This window comes from Rhodamnia argentea, chromosome 9 (genome assembly GCF_020921035.1).
Source record: "Rhodamnia argentea isolate NSW1041297 chromosome 9, ASM2092103v1, whole genome shotgun sequence".
NCBI classification, from domain to species: Eukaryota; Viridiplantae; Streptophyta; class Magnoliopsida; order Myrtales; family Myrtaceae; genus Rhodamnia; species Rhodamnia argentea.
In genome coordinates, this window is record NC_063158.1 from 13,500,289 (window position 1) to 13,521,064 (window position 20,776).

General features: G+C 40.1%; 2 protein-coding genes and 1 pseudogene across 4 annotated transcripts; all 3 read right to left on the minus strand.

Annotated features, from left to right (window-relative positions):
- Positions 1-993: 993 nt before the first annotated feature.
- LOC115757288 (calcium-binding protein 39) lies at positions 994-7,326 on the minus strand. The gene is made up of 11 exons (XM_030697468.2): positions 7,193-7,326; positions 4,765-4,929; positions 4,562-4,680; positions 4,006-4,080; positions 3,078-3,171; positions 2,937-2,996; positions 2,511-2,576; positions 2,332-2,430; positions 1,770-1,814; positions 1,559-1,661; positions 994-1,436 (listed from the first exon to the last, which is right to left on the minus strand). Exons 1-11 carry the CDS (start codon positions 7,313-7,315, stop codon positions 1,348-1,350), a joined length of 1,038 nt encoding a protein of 345 aa, XP_030553328.2. The 5' UTR covers positions 7,316-7,326; the 3' UTR covers positions 994-1,347.
- Positions 7,227-19,474, minus strand: LOC115757287 (protein PLASTID TRANSCRIPTIONALLY ACTIVE 12, chloroplastic). Of its 3 annotated transcripts, none has more exons than XM_030697467.2 (10): positions 19,284-19,474; positions 18,874-18,944; positions 16,667-17,389; positions 16,183-16,295; positions 15,290-15,549; positions 14,797-14,918; positions 14,358-14,426; positions 13,586-13,639; positions 13,393-13,491; positions 12,650-13,141 (listed from the first exon to the last, which is right to left on the minus strand). In XM_030697467.2, exons 1-10 carry the CDS (start codon positions 19,315-19,317, stop codon positions 13,040-13,042), a joined length of 1,647 nt encoding a protein of 548 aa, XP_030553327.2. In that variant the 5' UTR covers positions 19,318-19,474; the 3' UTR covers positions 12,650-13,039. The 3 variants fall into 3 exon arrangements, with proteins under 3 accessions (XP_048141061.1, XP_030553327.2, XP_030553326.2); XM_030697466.2 differs by having other exon boundaries at positions 18,874-18,953; XM_048285104.1 differs by lacking the exons at positions 12,650-13,141; positions 13,393-13,491 and adding an exon at positions 7,227-7,469 and having other exon boundaries at positions 18,874-18,953.
- LOC115757295 lies at positions 19,367-20,445 on the minus strand (annotated as a pseudogene).
- Positions 20,446-20,776: the final 331 nt, after the last annotated feature.

The window sequence follows — 20,776 nt, forward strand, 5'->3', positions numbered from 1 at the left end:
CTTTTGAGATGGTATTCGTTTCCACTCAAGAATTCCTAGCACAAACACCCCCTACGTTCGTTCTCACGATCCCTTCTATGTCGCTAGCTCTTCACCATGATGCCACAAGCTCCCCATTTCAGCTCATAAGGATGTGAGAATTCGACCCGTAGCATGTTTTCCGGGCTTCTCCTGGAAGATGGAAGTTGGTAAAGTTGCCCGTGCATGAAATTACTTGAATTTACATGCCTCGAAAGAGGCCTCGGGTGCTGAAGAACTTTAAGAGAGCCTTTGATGCGAAGTTCTTCGGTCCGAGCCGTGTATCCGTGTCCGCGCATAAAATCACAGATTAAGCATCCGCAATCTCTCTTAATAAGAGCAAATAATTTAGCAAATGTGACGATTACTTTTCTCGTTAACTTTCTATATATGACGAGGTAAAGCCGAGGGTTGGTAAAACCATCCATTCGTAATCGACATCTGACTCTAAATTCATTACCCACAAGTTCACCATCAGAGTTGCGTTACCGATTGATCGGGAACTTCCCGATACAAGTTTTGGCGGGAACATAATAAAGAACATACTTGGCGTTTAAGTCCCCAGTTTGTGAGTTAGAGAGCTTGCTTGGAGTTCGGATTGAGAAAGAGTTAATGATTCAAAATCGACAATCAAGAGGAAAATATTAGTGTTTCGGAAACGATTACTCATCTAAAAAAGCAGAACCATTGTCAGAAAGATGATAAGAGTTTTGACACTGGCAATAGTTAGAAAGGGTAGAATTGTGTTCATGATGAATGGCAATGTAATTACAAAAACATGCACAGATGCATGAGTTTATAACACAAACTGTATCTCAGCGGTATATTTAACTCTATCGGCAGTAATCCGACTTACTCCAGAGTCAAACCGCCCCAAGAATAGCTAAGTCTACTCCGTTTAGGCGTTATATTTATCTTTAATCAACAATAACAACAATGATGCAGCCATGAAGAAAGTCTCTGCGTACGAAGTCAATACACAATTCAACTTTTATTCATCTCGCAACCAAACTGAACCTATAGTGAATCAACCCAGAAATCAGACAAGATTGGCATCAGCAACAAATCCTTTGCGCAATTAGGGCAAGAGAAAGCCATTGAAGAGTTTAGTGCGCATAACTCGGTAATTACAAAGAATTTGGCACCAGTACCTTTGGTCGGACCAAACTAGGTGAGGGAGGGGCGGATACAAAAAACATTTCCTTTTACTATACATCTTCATCGGCCGAGATTTAGGCCTTTCATCGTTAATTCTTTCTCCCGTCAGGTGAGCAGTGGATCCACAGAAATCCCTCTCATTTGTCGCAATGAAATTGGCTAAATGAGGAATTAGTGTTCAAGATTAGGAAGGTGAGATACTCTTTTGATTTCTTTGATAATTATCTCCTTCTCTTCTTCAAATTCCTCATCTTCAGCACCTGAAAAATAAAGGATGTGCCCTAAAGTCCCAAAATATAAAGACAGAAAAAACCAGTTGAAAATGTCTCACTGCAAATTTAGTCCTGCATCCAGAAGATACAGGATTAACTCTCACGATTACCTTTACCACCTGAGAGATCATGAAGCAAAGAAACCAGCTTTTCATGATTTTTGGACAAGATAACCTTAATTTCATGTGGTTTGTTAGGATTTGCGACGAACACCTGCAGAAATGATAGGACGAGTACAGTTAGCAAAGACAAAGGCTATCTTCCTGAGCATTTGTATCCAAAAGCATGATAACGTATGGTCAATGAAAGAACTAGAAAAACCTTGAAGATGTGGAAAGCAGTCATCTGAATGTTTTTGCTCGAGTCCTGGTTCAGCAAGGGAAAAAGACAGCGACTAATCAGAAGCCTCATAGCATGGAGAATGAAATGATAACATCCCTCAGTCAGAAAATAGATATAATACACTAAAATCCAGTATATCAATGCTATTGTGTCAATGGGCTCATCCATGACCGTGACTAGGCCATGATGATTTTAGAAGTCACCTAGGTTCGAACCTAGTCAATGAGATATCTGACAAAACAAACCACCTAATGCGCCCAGCATATCTAACCCAACTTTCAAGCAGAATTCTCCCGAAAAATTTACCTATGCAGAAATATCTACGAGCTAGGAATAAGAAAAGGCAGGGAAGAAGTTGAACACTATTTAATCAGTAAAAGTGAACACCAGTGTTGACACAACATGTTTCCAAGACTGTCGTCTGCAAGTGCATTCACATATCTAGATAATGACCTTGTCCCTGGAAACATGAGGAGACATTGCATTTTAGGTGCACAGTGGAAGACAAGACAAGACAAGCATATAGCCAGACGTACAATACCTTCAACAACGTCATCATGAGTTTGAAATAACGAACTTCTAAAATATATCGCTTCATTATCTGGGCATTAGGAGGCTCCAAGAGAAACTCCGAGAGAAGCTTGAGTTCAAAAAACACACGTATTATGTCATGACAATTCAAAAACAAAACTGAGGTAAAAACACTAAGTTGCAACTAACCTTCACAGATTGCCTTTTGGTGACATAATTAGCTGAACTCAAAAGTTTCTCATATAGGATAAAGAACTGGAAAAACCAACGCTTGTTAGGTAAATGCTTTGAAAATAACACAAGTTAAACTACAAGTGCCAATTGTCAAAACATCCTATTATGAGTGCCAACATGTAAAATGAAGAGTCAGAATCGAACAAGTCCTACTACCAATTAAATTATTAAGTTGACTGTGTTTATTGAGATAATGCATTACAAAAGTACTGGTCGAGTGCCAAAAGAAGGTGCAGTATGCCAAACAATCAGAACAATAGAACGGAGAACACATGGCAGCCACATGTAGTGTTTTTTCAAAGATAACATCTCAAAAGAAGGCGCACATTACGTGTTCAGAAACAAGATAAAACACATAAGGTTTGTAATTAGGCAGCTAACCTCGTCATAGTGAATGTTCAGATACTCAGCAACTATATCTCCATGCTTCATGAGCAGATCCTGTCATATCTTTCTTCAAGCCCGGTAATAAATGTAAGGACACAATACAAATCTCAAGCACTCAAAACTCATAGCTCTCACCTTAAAAGTAGTAAATGCATCAGATGCAACATCAAAATTAGGCAACTCCACAAATTTAAAGAACAATTCAAAGCTTGCTGACCCCAGAATGTACCTAAAAAACAACAGTATAAAGTGTGTCGCCTGTTAGTGAAAAGAAGATAATATCAACAAGTATACACCAAGATAACTGCAGCAAAAAAAAAATGTTCCCCTAGATTAAAATATGTCACTTGATTATATGGAAATTTGATATCTCGAATAGACAGAGCTCAAAAGATACTCCAAGGATAACAGGAATTGGTTACAGGTAAAGGAGTGCTCTATTTCACCACCAACATAATTGCATTTCAGATTCACATGATACCCCAGAGAAGAAGAGGATCACAATGGAATATTCAACACTTCTTTACGTAATCTCAAGCACCAAGCACCAACAAGCATCCGTCTACTCATTGCTTCTAGAATACCAACATATCATTCGGTAATAGGAAAGATTGTGATAGTGCAAACAGCACTCATTTTGAATTTGAGAAAAAATGCAAGAAGTTCTTTGATATAGATGCATCAGCACAACAAAAACTGCATGCTCACTATGTAGCAATAATCTCCTTTATTGATTAATGGAGCAGTTATTTCGCATTCTGTATGTTTGAGCATGTGACTGTGGGCATAATGTGCTGCATGCCTCTGCTCTTCCAAACTCCCTCAGCAACCATCGGTGGAAGACAAAATAGAAACATTTGCTAAAAGTCAATAGTAAACTTGCAGAACTAAAGACCTCAAGGCCTTACAATAAACTTCTCCTCCGCTCTTCCAAACTCCCTCAGCAACCATCGGTGAAAGACAACATAGAAACATTTGCTAAAAGTCAATAGTAAACTTGCACAACTAAAGACCTCAAGGCCTTACAATAAACTTCTCCTCCCAAAAAGCACGAATATCTTACTTTGCAAGCGTAGGAAACTTGATGCATTCCCTCAACATATTTCCACAGTTCAATGCAATTTCCTTGTTATCATAGCTGCATGAGGTAATTAGAATTGTTAATAACCAGCTACGAATTTAATATCAGCATGGTGTAAGTTCCCAATTGTCAAAAGCAGTCAGAGTATTAACACTAGGTAGGACAATCATAACACAATATGGTCAAGGCAGAATACGAGCAAATAGAATCTATCTATAAACAGCTATCACCACCTAAAAAAGTCTGATGTTTTTCCTGCATTTTGCTCATACAGAGAGAGAGAGAGAGAGCAGTCAAAGTATTAACAGACAATCATAACACGATATGGTCAAGGCAGAATTCGAGCAAATAGAATCTATAAATAGCTATCACCACCTAAAAATATTCTGATGATTTTGTTACATTTTGCTTCCACGGAGAGAGAGAGAGAGAGAGAGAGAGAGAGAGAGAGAGAGAGAGAGAGTATAGACTCATTAGCTTGGAAGAATTGACAAAAAATTAGTTATTATGAAAGAAAATATGTCTCGACAATTCTTACCTTACAACAAGAGAGTCTAGCAACTCGAAATGGTTCTCAAGATATTCCACACAACAATACGTGGAGCCGACCTTTTGTTTTAGCAATATGGCCCAACAATAGACCAAATCCTTTCTTGCCTGCGTAAACATTATGTCATTACTTCATTAAGGAAATTGAATAGTCTATGATATTCAAGAGTCCAAAGCATCATAATAATCTACCTCCCACCCTAGGATATGCAAGTTGTGAACTATAAGGGCAATAACATCCTCTTTACATATTTCAGAAGCAAGCTGGGAAATTTGATCGACATTAGGCTCAACCTCTCCATCTCCAGAAATCATGCATCTCATAGTTGCAAAATTCTTTTCAACTTCTTCCAAAGCCTGCAGTTGAACATGGAGAGTGAACAGCAAGATTGATTAATCTTCGGGAAATGGATAGAACATGATTTTAAAATTTTTAAGCTGAACCCATGAATATCCAAAGACCATGTTCTCCAATTTCACACGCAAAAAATTTAATTGCCCAATTACTCCAAATCCAAGCACAGCATGACCCCAACTAGGCTGCCAACAAGTCAAACTCAACTTGCTGACTACTCAAGCATTAATCAGTTCTAATTGAGTTAATCTCCAATAACAAATTCTATGTTAGTAATTCTTTAATGCAGGAGTCGGATATGGACACTTCCCGGTGTTTGATCACCAAAACTGAAAAAACTCTACGACAATTGACTAGCCCAAAAAGTGTCCATAAGATGGATATGGTTGCCCAAACACATCTACATTACTAGTAAGAACGCGTATTTTAATTTGAACATTTTTTGTATCTTTCAAGTAATAACAATGCAATTCATCTCCTATTAATTTTTCATAATTAAATCATAAAACTGTTTTTTGGTATCTCAGAGACTGCATTATCGACTAAAGAGCACATGGTGCCTTTCAAATTACTTGATAATTCAGCCACTGGGCCTGTGGTTCCAGCAGCTTTTGAGTCAACCTTCGTTATTTCACAGATGGCCCTTTTCCCAGGGCCTGCAAATGGTCAATGCTCATGGCTAGCCATAAACTTCTGTGCAGTTCTGGAACATTACTTTTGTGTTTTTCTTCACCTGACCCAAGTTTTAATACCCATCATTCTAGAGATGATTCAAGACCCACGTGATCCTTGACTTTGCATGCGACATGCACTTTGTTCTCGAGCTTCGACTTCATATCTTGTACCTCAGTGGCCTTTATCAATTCATCAGAAGCAGGTGGACTATGGAAGGTAGATGACTCCAAGTTCTTTAATGTACACGGATCTCATGTCATTACTAAGGTCAGGTCATGTCAACTCTGGAGCGAAAGTGGTACATGCAGAGTCCACGTATCAAGATCAAATCAAGTTATCTCTGATTGGCAGATATTTGACTTAGAGCAGCTTCTGAACTAGATTGAATACTAGCATTCTTTCTACACAGATATGCATTAGCAAAACAAGAAACATGAAAAAACACACACACACACACACACACACACACACACGGTTTTAGTTCTGTTTGTACACTGAAGATTTGAGTCCAAGCTTGATCGCAAGTTTTCACTAGAGCTTGGCTAAAGATATCAAACTTAAACACATCAAATCAAACACAAGTCTCTCACATTTCGATGTCAATCTCTCAAAGTACGATTTAGATCTGTGAGGAGGACTGAGGAATCTGCTAGGATTATTTTGAAACTTAAGAGCTCCTTCTTTAGATCAAACGTAATTAATACCATGATGCGCAAGCAGTATACTGAGGGATTTTCTCATCCCTTGCTTTGGAACAACTTGAATCAACAGTGGTCCAAGGTATAATAGTCTAATATGGCAAGCTAAACTATATGAAAGACGAGATACTTCTATGGAGGCTGGCTGGTGGTACTCCCTTTCAGATCTGTGATCAAAAGCTACATTAAGAAGCCTGACAGTCCGCCCACTATGCCACACTGCAAAAGATAATGCTACTTAATTATCCAAAGAATGTTTGCCCAAGTGTTGTCGCAAGAGAACCTATGGAGAATTGTGACCCATACAGGACCTTATCGGTTAAGCCTATACAAAAATTCTGAAACAAGGATGTGAGTCGGAATCAGCTAATGCTTTCAGCAGTCGCCATGTTAGAGGCTCTATGGAAAGAAGATAGTACACTGGCTGGGAGCTTCTGTAATTTCAAGAAAGATGAAACTCAAGTTAAGAACCCACTGATTGAATTCAGCTCTTTTCACAGTTGGATTTGGCAAATAACAACTCCTGCTAATTCCCCATCTCTCATTAATAAAATCTTACGCAAACGTCGTCTGATAAGAATAACAAAGGACAGTACGAATACATCATGTAGCTTCTTCACATTCCAGAACTCCAAGGTTAATTTCACAGATTGCATATTGATATTCCGTCTATATCCAGACTAAACACAATCTACACAAGAGTATTTCTCCAAAGCAGCGAAAACAACTATTTGTCGACTCAGAATGATAATTCCCGAATTCAAACCCCTAAATCCATCGATCAGGTCCCGCTATTACACAGTAAGATGAAAAACTGCAGCTAACTGAACACGATGGCTAGGGTGACACCAATTATCAGCACTAGAAAGGCAAGAAGCAAGCTGAAACTCACTTTCTCGAGGGCTTTAACTTCCACGACAGTTTTGGTGTCGAGGCCCATGAGACCATCCTTGACCGCCTTCACGAACTCTTGCGCAGTCTTCGGCCTCGACGGCCTAAAGAACGAGAACGACATGATCGCCTCTCCCTCCCTCGCTCCCTCCCTCTTCACTGTCTTTGATGAAATTGTCGGAGAGGACCCAGCCCGCCAAAAAGAGGATCTTTGGGCGTCACCCACAACTGAGATCGAGCTCAATTGGCGACCTCTGACCGCGATTCATCCCAAACTTCTACCAGAAGTGAATTTGTTGAGAGAAAGAGAGACTGTAACCCTGTCGCTGGAACTCCTCATTTCCCCCTCGAAGCGCCGGTGTTCAGACACGACACGAGTGCGCGACCCTTTCAGCAGAAGCTTCGATCCATCTTCGACGGTTCAACCACGGCGACTCCTGCCGTTTGGACAGAGACAGAACCCTAGGACAAAACTCCCCTCACGTGAGGGTCTGTCCTCTTTCGCCTCCTCAACTTTTCACCCGTTATCTCTGGAAAAACAAAAAATCACAACCGTACAAATTGAATTTTATCGAACGGCTGAAACCTAATCTATTTCAATTTAACGGTTAAAGATAAAGGCAAATTTTCAAGAAGGGCATGAAGTATCGTTATTTTCTTGGGACATGTACATTAATAGTCTTAATATTGAGTCCCAAAATTTACAAAATGTGCAATCAAGTCATAAAACTTGTCAAATTAGTGCAATCAATTCATTTCATTAACTTCATCTAATTTGGCCAATAGAAAATATCGACGTATCTTTTTTAAAATTTGCACTCTCTTATGTAACGATGACGTGGCTAAAACAATGTTGTTTTGATCCGAATCTGATTTTTAATAAATTATTTATTTAAATTAATTTTAAAAATAAGCTGGAAAAAACTAGAACTACCCGCAAGCCCTCGTCGCTAATTATATTAAAAATCAAATTTGGACCAAACTAACATTATTTTAGCCACGTCATCACCACGTAGGAGAGAGAAAATAATAATAAAAAAGCCACGTTCGTATTTTTCGTTAGCCAAATTAGATGGAGTTAATGAAATGAATTGATTGCACCAATTTGACAAGTTTTAGGACTCGATTGCATTTTTATGACAATTTTTAGGACTTCTTGTGAACATATCTCTATTTTATTAAATAAACGCCTGAAATGAATCTGATTTCAAATAAAGGTATAAAGTAGCCATGTTAGTCTCAAAGAAGACCTTGACCCCTCCGGTCAACAAAATCTCTCAGCCAATCTAGGGCATTTTCGTCCTTTAGGTTTCTGAATTTTGTTTCATTTTTCTTTCTTTTTTTTTGGGTTCTTCCTCCCTTTTCACCCGTGGCCGGTCTTAGGCGATGACCAGCCACCGAAGAAGGCTAGAGAGGGTTGCCGAGCTCTCGTCGGCCGCAACAAAGGAAAAAAGAAAGAAAGAAGAAACGGGAATAGAAAAAAAGAAAAAAAATCAAGAAATAAAGGGCGAAAATGCCCTTGATGAGCCGATGAGTTTAGGCCCTTCATCGAGAATGACATGATCATTTCAGGCTCTTATTTGAAAATTTCACCAAAGATGGTAAGGGCACGATGTAACTCGGAGTTTATGGAATCGCCTTTCTTTATCAATGGTCTCATTGCGTCGAAAAGCACCACCAACGACATTTAGGTTGTGTGGAGAACGTAATTGCTTGTATTGCGGCACATGTGAGCGCGCTTTGTCTCAATCTTTAAATCGTGTGAGCCCCACGTCGAGCAAACGATATTCAGTTACTAAGATTGAGTGAGCTCACGTTGTCCGGGTACATACAATAATTTCTCCAGCACGACCTGTTTATCATCTTTGATTCTTGCCCACGAGCCTGTAAAAATGTCTATAGGCGCATTTTTTTTTTTTTTTTTGATGACCTAGGGAACCCCCGCACGGCCGGCAGGCGGGAGGTAAACCCCTGGCAACACGTGCTCCACCACACACGTGCCGGTAAGTCACCCGACGCTCGATTTGAACACTCACCTTTAAGGAAGTGGGTGGTCTATAGGCGCATCTTTATGACTCGAAAGCCCGTATAATCGATTATGTATATAGCATCTCGTACACGGAGTGTATCATCCTTTACAACAATATTTCATTCGGTTTTTTGGCATTGAGGCTCTGTTTGTTTCGCGAAAAATGAATAATTTGTAAAATATTTTGTTAAAAATCGATCGATTTTTGTGTCGCTAATAACAATGAGTGAACAAAAATATTTTTACCGTCAACGATAATATTTAGACATGGATTGCTATCGATGATGATTTGTTTTTTCCATTAATTCTTTATTTTACAAGATACAAGCGATTGTTTTTAAGAAAATATTTTTTAAATTATTCATATCCATTCGTTTTGGGGAAAATAATTTCCAATAAAATGTTTTCCGGATTTTCGGGCGTTCTGTTTATGGAAAATAAATGAGTCAAGGAAAACATTTTTCACCCAAAGAAAAAAGGGAAAATTCCTAATAAGAGCTTGAAATATCCTCATTTTCTCAAATGAAGGCCCGAAGTGGACCTTATTTCAAATAAGAACCCGAAGTGCATTCATTGTCTCAAATAAAGGCTTGAAGTGGATATTGTATCAAATTAGGATCTAAAGTGGCCATATTTGTATCAAATAAGGGCCTAACCAGATGGTTTTAATCTTTTATTTTATGTTTATTTTTTTCCATTTTCCATTATTCTTCTTTTTCCTTTTTTTCTTTTGTTTTGCCGGTGGCCAGCCAATAGTGTTGCCCGGATAAGGTTGGGCTTATGGGAGGCTACCCTCACTCGGGCCGGTCCTCACTTCTAGTCGATGGGGTCCCCGACGTGGGCTCTTGCCTATAATTTTTTTTAAAAATTATGTAAAAATTATTTTTGACGAAAATACCCTTGACCAACACGAATATTTAGCCGCCGGCAAGAACATTTAGCTAACCGGCCGGCCAGCTAGTGTTGTCGGGCTCTTATTTGAAATAGTTATGGCCACTTCAAGCCCTTTTTGAAATAGTCATGGTCACTGTAGACTCTTATTTGAAATTGTTATACCATTGTATGTACTTATTTGAAACCATATTCATTTCGGACCTTTATTTGAAAAAATGAGATTATTTCGAGTCATTATTTGAAACTTTTTCTAGAAAAAACACCTTTAAAAGACCATCCATTTCTTCACATTCATTTTCTTTGCTTCCTCTATTGTTCACCGGCCATTGGCGAGATACGAGCTTGCTCGTGGCCAGTGACCGCAAAGGTATACAGAAAAAAAAAAAAATTATAGGAAAAAAAAAGAAAACAAAGAAACTATAAAAAAATAAATATTATTAAAAAATTCAAAAATAATAATAAGATCATGAAAAATTCGGATTTTTCTATTAAATTATAAAAATTATCCATCTTAGTATCAGTTGTACCATGTAAGACAATTGGGTCCACGTTAGCAATTTACAACCAAACAACGACATAGAGAATAAAAAATGAATGGAGCCTAAGATGCTAAACCATGTGCCTTGCGTGTTTTGTTTCAACGAGCTGTGTTGAAATTTGTCTGTCTTAACTTTATAGGGGAAAAATTAGCAATTCATTCCTAAATTTAGTGTACATATGTCAATTTAGTACTAAACTTTTCAATTTTATTAATGTGGTCCTGAACCATTACTTGGAATTTCAATGCAATCCTGCAAATTGATGTCGAAAATCGTTCGACGTAATTTAGGATTGAATTGACATCCGTACAATAGATTTAGAATTGATTGAGTAGTTATCTCACTTTTTCAGCCTCGTTGTTTAGGAATTCCTTTCTTCATTTTACATTGGATTTGTTAGATGTGATCACAAAGTGAAAAAAAAAGGAATTCGGATAATAACAAGAAGAAAAAGATCCTACAGTTAAGCAACTACCAATCACTTCAAATTCCTACAGTTTGTACAGTTTGGAGAGATTAAAAATCACACAACATTAGCTACAGCAATCTCTCCAAAATGCTTCCCATTCGTGATTCCTTCATCCAAATGTCCTTTCTCTTCCTTTCTAATCACTTACATCAAACACATGCAAAGCACCTAAAATATCTCAAATATATGAAGAGCATGTTAAAGCACGCACTAGTTTTTAATAAATTTTTGAATCTTCCTTTTCATTTTTGCAACTTCGAAGAAAAATATCATGAGTTCACCAAAAAAAAAACAGAAGAAACCCAATGTTTGCTTCTATCGCAATGGATCACCCTTCCCTTCATGGCCAATATGGGGTCTCCAGCTGTATTCTTTATCTATAATACTAATGTTGTCTCTCCCCCAACAGGGTTCGGCAGCCGGACGTTGAAGAGCATGCAAAGGGTTTGCTCTATGGAAGAAGAACAAAGTACTGGACGGGAAATGTGTCCAAGTTTGAAGGACTTTTTGTAGAAGATGAGCAAGTTATAGAACGAGGGTTCGTCGTAGTTTGAACGGATTAATAGGATGTGAACAGACACGAGGACGTTGATTTGCTTCGAAAGACCTGTTTGTAGAAGGTGAACAGATCCTTTTGCGAGAATTTGGGCAAAGTCTGGAGATTCCAACCTTGTCGAGGCCGTTCGAGCTTGGAGACCGAGGTTGACCAAGTAGAGATTTCGGCCTTGTCGAGGCTGTTAAGAGCTCGGAGAGGCCAAACCCCGACAATTCTGATTTTCAATCTCTTCTATCTCTTTTAACCCCTTCAATCTCCATTTAATAGCAAATTCTGCTTCTGCATAAATGGTTTTTTCAACAGCATCTTCTACACGGTTATTGTCACGTCTTTTGCGAAATGTTTTTCTAATTTCCTCGACCAACCAATTCACCTCACTCTTAGTTGTTGATCCTAGTTCATTCCAAAAGTGAGAAGGAAAAGAATTGAAAGATGACCGAAAGAGTGGGGAGAGATGTTCTTGTCAAAGGCCGAGTCCACAGAATGGGTTGATTAATCTTACTCAACTTCGTGGTCCCCCGGCTATGGTAGTCCGGTTGCCCGGACCCTGCACACTGACAGACAACCCGACCCTTATTCGGCCGGCGCCCGGCCCTATCTTCCTACTAGCACAAGGCCCCCGAAACTAGCGTGAAACTAACACGACAAACACATTTTCAGATAATATTTTAAGTGTGACTGATTAAAATCCAATTAGGGTCAGCACCCGCTGTCTTTGGCCTCCCTATCGAGTTCCAGTTGCTCCAAGAGCTTGAGTTCCTTCGCCGAGACACACTTCAGACCAGCGGTCGTCTGGGCATCGGACCCATCTTCAGGCAAGTCCTGAAAGAATCGTGATCCCCCATTGCTGTACTTGTAGCCCGAGGATATGGAAAGGGCACGCTAGAAGAAGTCTCTGGGATTCATCCATTGTCATTTCATATATCTTAAAAACACCCCATGACGGCATGGTTGATTGAATTACAACCACGTTAGGGGAACGAAAGGCTTAGACCTGCATCAAGGTGTTTGGGAAAAGGTGACAAATTAACTGCATTTTAACTGCAGGACATACGAGCGATTATGAAATTGCAAGTCCACTGCTGTGTGATGGACACCAAGATAGACGCAAGAATGCACTAATCCCTCAGCAATTTTGAATTTCAAGAGGTCGACGTCCTCTGGCAACAAGTTCCACAAGCACAGCCCCAAATGTGCTACAGAGAAGTTTCGGAAGCACGCAATGCTCTCCACTCTTCCACCACTGAGTTCCTGTTTGACTGAGATTGAATTCATGATCGACGGCGATGGTATGCTGGGCGAGAGTGCCGATCGGACTCGTGTAGGTAGTGAGGGGAAGGGGTTCTTCCTTACGGGAAGGTTCATTCATCTTCTTCAAAATCTAAGAGAAAATCTGTAAGATTCTCGGAATCCTCTACGGCCTGTTCCAACGACATGCGACCATCCATTTTTGGCTTTTTGTCCTGCAATTCGTAGTGTGAACAGGAAAAAAAAAAAAAAAAAAGAAAAAGCTACGCGTCACCCCGACCGTGGAAGAACTATGAGCTTGAGGAAAAAACTTGATATGCAAAATGTTATCAGAGGCAAATGCTGCCATGGGAAGAGGAAAGTCTTAACAATCATGAACACGAAGTGACGAGTAGATGCTGGATTTCACCCGGCCAAACAGCCGTTGTTTGCGGGAATAATGCACTAGAGCACATGTGACAATTACCTTCGACTTGCTGAGCTCGGGGGTGCTTTTCAAAACACTCCAGTTGCGTGTTATTTTCTCCTGCTCTTGCTCACCCTCAATTTCGCTGTCTTCTCCTTCCTGCATGATAAAGAGCCCAATAACGAATCAGATTACATCAGAAAGTCTGGGATTGGGCATGACTCATTGAGATGTGTTAAGCAGATAGACTCACATCATTTTCCCCGATGTCGACAGCCCGTGCCATCGCTTCATCCATGTCTGTTATCTGCATTGATCACAAAGATCAGGGGTTTAAATATTTGCATTATCAGCTGTTTTCATTATTATTGCACTATTTCCCAGGTAATCCTATTAGCAAAGACCTAACCTTCCAAGACTTGTAATTAGTTGAGCTTAACCAGATAAAAAAGAAATATTTAAAGAGTCAAATCCAAAAACAGGTAAGAGGAGTTGGTCCGCAATTTCTACATGGTACTACAAGGAACTTTTCTTGCATATCAACAAACAGGGCAGCTGTTAATACCAAAGACTCAAGACTAGCTCCATCTGGAACAAAAACTAGTTCCAACTGATTTTAGGCTTGTCCTTTTTCCTGATAGGGCTTCTCTTTGGTTCTCAATTACAAGTTTTTAACAAAAAGTGCGTCGTATATTCACACGAGAGTTCAAGTCCTCAAGCAGACATTCCCTCACTCAACCAATGCATCTCACTTTTCTTCGCCAAAACAATTGGAGAACCAAGTTGGTTCTATAACATGAATTTGCAAGCATGTAAACCATTCTTCTTGGTTCTGGTTGTTCAAGCCGTTTTATTAAGCAGAGTTGAGAGGGAAAAAGTTAAAAGAAACTTGAGAGTTGGAGTCGCAAAAGAAGCATTTAAACATAACCTTCAAAAAGTAGGTTTGCAATTGACAAGACGACAGGAAAAAGTACTCATGAGTCATGATGCATTAAAGGGTTAATTCATAATCGATGGTACATCACCTCAATTTCCTCCGTTTTCTCCTTTGCCAGAATTTTCTCAAGCTCCTCCCTTGATATTATCTTGCCTTGCTGATCAAAGATAAGGAAGTCACTGGCTAGAAGACAATTTGGAAAAGGCGCTACAACTAATATTGGACTTTGATGCTAACATCAGAGAACTCAAGGATGTGAAAAAAGCAGTAACAGCAAATCGATTTGCATGCATCTTTGCAGACATCATAACTAACAGATCAGGTAATTATCGGACGCTTTTACAGATATTATTTCCCCATTAAGCAAGTAAGAGAGAAGCCGCAAAGCAATTCTGTGGAGACCGACATATCCTTCCACAAGTCACTTGCTAGTAAAAGCATACAAGATATCCATTTCGGTCATTATGATTATTTCGCACATCATACCAGGACAAGAAAGAAAAATGAAACTATTACGTTGTACTAACCTCCTTCAGATGAGCCAACATATTGGGAGTTGGTTCGTGAAAATCTGGACCTCTGTAATCAATAATTTCATTCGGATCCTGAATATAATTTATGGTAGGATATACTGGATCTCCACCCCAAACTGCAACAGTTAACAGGATTTCAACAACCAGCACGAAGCCCAGAAGAAAAAGAAAAATGAAGAGAACAATACTCTCATCTCATTACTGAGATGAATGGTGTTTCACAAGATGGAATAGTTAAAAAATATGCTTTTGCATAGAGCAATAAACAGAATGAGTCAGTCATGGAAGTATTGAACAAGGATAGGATGATGTTGAAACTTTCCCGACCAGCAACGGAAAAGAAAAAAACAGTCGCACATGAATGTAGCAGCACAATAGGAGGGACCCCTTCTAACCTTTCAGTCGTAGGACCTCAATATCGAACGAAAACTATAAACATGGTATGTAAAAAAGTTGAACAGAAAAAAAAGGAACTCAATAAACTTACTTTGTTTGATTTGATCCTCTCTCATACGCATTGCAAGAGGATCCCTCGGAATGCGCATATCAGTACCCATCATAATGCGATATTCTCGATCAGTCTGGTGCTGAAACATTTCAATAAGTTGAGTGTTTTCATCTTCACCAGTTTCTTCAAAATGCTTTTGAACGGCTTCACGCGAAGTGTCTTGCTTCCAAGCTGATACCCATTCTGAGTAGTACGCTAATGGACCTATTTCTTCCAGTCTATCCTGTTCAGCTTGAAGCCTATATACGTAATGAACATTTATTAAGACTGTAGACACAAAAAGAGTGAAGTGCCACTAAGCAGCAAGTAGATGGATGAACAAGGCAATCTAAGGAATTTTACACTTGGTTTGACTAGGAATCAAGCACAAGGGTCAAAAGCATGAATTCCGCCCAAAATGGGAATGGGCTAGGGTCTACTTATAAGAAGGCACTTATAGATGAACTGGAGTTAAAAACACTGACAAACTCAAGGATGTAGAAGAGCTTATAAGTCGATGATTGATCAGTACCAATCTATAGTGGCATAAGGAGAGCTATCAACTATAGCCACTTCCAATAATTTGCATAATGATTTTGAGTTATGGACTGAATTCTCACCATATAGGAATGAGAACTGAGAATAGATGAAAAGGATTTCTCATCAATAATACAGAGACTTGTTATCAAGAAAATCAAGTAGCTGTATGTCAAAAGGTAAAATATTCTCATGCAATGCAGTCTCCGGACCTAAAATACAAATGGACCTGGACAATCATGCGACAAAACTTAAAACCTACATATGCCACTGTCCACAAAGACAACCAGATGGAGCACCCATATCAGCACAAATTGCAGAAGTAGTTAACCATATGATATTCTAAACATGCATGCCTTTCTTCCTTGAATAGATGCCGTCTGGCTCTATATAAAGATGTCTCAGTCAATGTTGGATGATCCCCGTAAAGCTTTACTTGTCCAGTCTCTGCCATTGCTTTTAGGAAAACCTGCAAAACAGCATATCCTATGAGAGGTGCAAACCACACAGTTGATCCGAATCAATGATTTGTAATATAAAGCAAGTGGAATCCAAACTAGGTAGTAATTCGTATCAATGTCGCAAATTCAAGCTTCAAAGAAGATCAGGTTTGATAGTGACTTTCTTTTTGTGATTGGGAAGTCTGATACATGGCAACTTAATTATAGTTCCAGAAATCAGCTTTATACTCGTGATATCACTCAAAAGGAAATATGCAAGTTACTACTATCCAAACGAATAATATGGTTGAAACAGGAACAACATTTGCCATGAAACCTTTTTACAGCATCAAGAACCATCAAAATTTGTTTTCTTCATTTCCCTTATATCAATACTGACCGTTTCAACATCAGGCCGCCTCCTTTGCCATCTAGACCACTGTTCCTTATCTGGCTTCCTCCAGTTCCACCATAATTCTTCACTTGTAAGTGGCTCCTCTATCGGCTTCCTCACTTTCGGATTGATGAAAGAGTGGGGACGCCCTAGCTTTTTGTCTAAATCATACCCAGTCTCTTCTTCCTCAGGTTCTGTTTGATAAACAACATACTCAGTTGAGCTATCTTTATGCTCCTCCGTAGCATCGTCGGAAGTCTCGGGTGTCTCCGAATCAGACAGTATGAGATCGGTCTGAGATGATCCAGATGCAGCTTCTGGGACAAGTAAATCATTTGATCGCGAATGGCCTCCAGCAGATTCAGAAGCAGCAACTGATGTTTTGTATTTCTTCCTCCTGCTTCCCGGACTTTTCCCATAAGATGGAGAGCCTAAAGATTTTCCAGTTGGCTCAGGAGCCCTTGCAGCCCTGACACGGCTAGCAGTTCCTTCTGGCCAGTACTCCTCTCCAGGGATAGCAGCACGAGCACCAGAAGCTGGTTCAAGCTGCCCAGATGTGGAGTCCAGGTAACTATAGTATGGAGGACGCTCGACGGATACATTTTCAAACTCATCCTTCTGGGCGTTCTCGCACTTTACAAAAGGTACTGAAGGCCCCCGCCTACGAGAACTACTTGAGCCACCTCTAACTTGTGCAACTCTGGCAGGAAATGAGCCCAGAAATGATGTCTGCACAGTTGGGGAGGGAAGAAACAATTAGCAATCACATTGAACATGTAGGATTATGATGTCAATGAAGGTAATGAGGCACCTTATCTGGCAGTTGCACTATAAAACTAAACTACCGTATGCTGCATTGATAGTTGGACATTACTGACATTGGACCATGATTAGTCTCTTGCTGACTATATTCAGAGACCAGCAAAGTTAACTTACATATGAGCATGCACTGGTTTAAATATCATCAGTAATCCAAATGAAGTGACGTGTTAAAAAGTTTCTGCAAAAACTTTTTTCCAGTAGCTTGTTAAATAATACTTGGAGGAGCACTTTGACGAATAGATCTCAACAGCACAGTAATTTTCAGAATCCAAATGACCAATGCTGGCATCATATTTACATCATTAGAACGAGTCTAGAAAGGAAATTTTTTATGTTCCTTTTAGAATTGTTTCGTATTACAACACACTAAGTACAGTATGATGATCAAAATCTACATTCCACAGTGACACGATTTCCGAATATTCCTAAGACATCACTTTCATACAAGATCCATACTTTTCTGTGGACGGCTTTCATACTCTTCTGACATACAAAAACTTCTATAGTTTTGATGTCTTAATTTGAGCAATCCATCTCTTGAGCATTCTCTGTTCAGTAGTGGAAATGGCCCACAATCATCCTCCTTGCTCTAAGGGATCAATGTAGCTAGGAAGATATTGCATGGTAGTTCAATTAGAGAAAGGAATTTTCTCATTAAAGCGGATGCATTGTAGCTAAAAACCTAAAGATATTCAACATGCACACCAACTGAATCATCTGTAAGAAAGTGGGTAAGCGTTTCACTCTATTGGTAGAAACTATATTGATCATTTTTTCTTCTCGTGCTTCGGACTCAGCTGAAAAAGACAAAAATTCTCAAATTCAAGCTCAAAAAGTTTATTTATCATGCTCAACTTCAGTCTCAAGTGCACATACGCATGTCAATGCAGGACTACACAACCCAAAACACAATCCTGATCACATTCTGCATCAGGCTCCCACAGAAGAAAAACATTAAAATCCTGCAACAGTATGCTAACTGATAGGAACCTCAGAAAAGGTGAAAATAATTCTAACTAGAGAAACTAATTAGATGAGAGAAAGCGCCTCTAGGTCTCCAGTTTTGCTAGAGAAATGAACCGACACATCCAGAGAGTATACCCCGAGTCAAATCTTTTCAGGTTTTACTCCTTAGCCCCTAGATGTTCAAAAACCCATTATGCAGATTACTTTCGTTCTTCTTCCTTGAACTTCAACTACCGATGACTGATAATACAAACACATGAGCACAACTGAGAGAAAGCAAAGCAAGTTATGAATTTGAGCTCTAGAGCAAGTCCCGGTATCAACAACATCTGTGAAATGCTACGCAAAAACAGAGAATACACTAACTAAACTGTATAACCTGATGAGTGCAAAAAATTCTTCTTCGTTTTCTTATATATGCATACCTGCAAGTAATTGGAATTTGGCTTCCCGGGATCATCACCATCAGCTTTGACCGCACGCCTCAATCCGCTACCTGCCACAACTAAATTATCTGCTTACAGAATCAAGTACCAAAAAAACGGTTTCTCGGACCAATAAGACAGCACATTTCTCCTCGGAAAAGGGAAAAAGTAAGAGCTAGCAACCAAAGATAAGAGACCCATATCGGAAAAATGTAAAAAGCCTCTCGCACTCGCAGAAAACACGAACCTCAGTCGAACATTGAAACAACGAAATAGACCAAACAACCCTAGAATCGCCGACACGAACTCATAGATTCGCACGAACCTGTCTCGAGACACTTGCCTATAAGGTCTAGCATTTTGATACGAACCAAGAGGGGAACAAAGAAAGAGGAAAACCAGAGCTTTACCGAAACACGACCAGGCGGTTGACAAAGAAGCCATCCCCACAACGACCTAAGGACGACCCTTGTTTCCTCGTGCCACAGGATTTTCAGATTGTCAAGAGCTTGGACGGGGAATTTCTTGTTCCGACTCGTGCTGGATAAAGCTTCTCGAGTGTACTGTTGAGAGTTGAGGCTACGGCATGACAAGAAAGGAGAATTCAGCCGACTTTCGTAAGTCAAGTCCCAGATAAGAGTTCATCCGCAGTAATAATGATACTATCAAGTGCCTTAAAATTTATGGAAAATTTCAAAAAAGGGCTCAAAGTGCTATCGTTTTTTCAAATAAAGGCCTGAAGTGAACTCTGTTTCGAATAAAGGCTTGAAGTGCTCAAATTGTTTCGAAAGAGGGTCTAACCGAGGGCATTTTTATCTTTTACATTTTTGTTATTTCTTTAATGTTTTTCTTTATACCTTTTCTTTTTCTCCTCCCCTCCCTCCTGTTCATCATCATTCCACGCAATTCCCTGGCGTTCTCCCTATGAACCAACCAACCCAACCCCTTCTTCTGGTGATCGAAGAGCGCGAACTTTATCACCTCCCTCGGTGGCTCCAGGGCTTCCATCGTCGCATTCTTCCTGACATTCTTGTCCACCAGCTTAAAAATCTCATCCACACACCTCACCTCCTTTTGACCCTTCTTCTCCATCACCACGACCGCCTCCGACAAGGCAAACGAAGCACCCACGTCCAAAATGAGCACTAACCCGCCTCGTGAAATAGCCGACTTAACGAGGTCGAAGGCCTCGAGCCTTGCAAAAATGTGAACTAGGCAGGGTATCCTGAACTTGCTACCGCAGTTGCGAGTGTGGGGCAAGGACAGCGGCGATGTTGCGCTCGACGTGGCCGACCTGGATGGTCCTGGTGTTGAGGACCCAGATGGCGGATTGTGTTCTCGTCGTAGGGATTCAAAGGTTCGCGGACTAGGCCCACCATCTCGCGGCCGCTGATGGTGCCGGAATAGTGGCGGAGCCCGACTTTGTTGGCGATGATGAAGTCGAGGAGGTAAGTTTCGGAGGTGGATGCTTGAGAGGAAGAAGAAGAAGACTGAGAGACTTGCGAAGACATGGGGTCGTCATCTGCTTCACAAAATTGCCAGTCAAGGGCCCGGAGGGCGTTGCCGACGAGGTCTGCCACGGCTAGAGAGAGAGAGAGGCTTGAAGGTTTCTTTCTTTTGAAATTAAAGGTTTTGAATTCGTGACTTATATTTTTTTACCATTGGCCCGAGGATGGTTGATTGAGGGATGAAACCGGTCGGATCGTCGTCACGGATTTGTTAGGAAGAAGCTTCGAGGGTTCGCTTCTGGGTAGGGCGGAAGCATAGGTAGAGAGAGAGGGTGTTGAATAGAGAGAGGGCGACTACCACTTTAGCTTTTTCCAGTCATGGCTTCTCTCCCTCTTTATGTGGAATCTACATGAATTCAATGGCGGGATCCATCAGTTGCGTGGGGAAGATGATG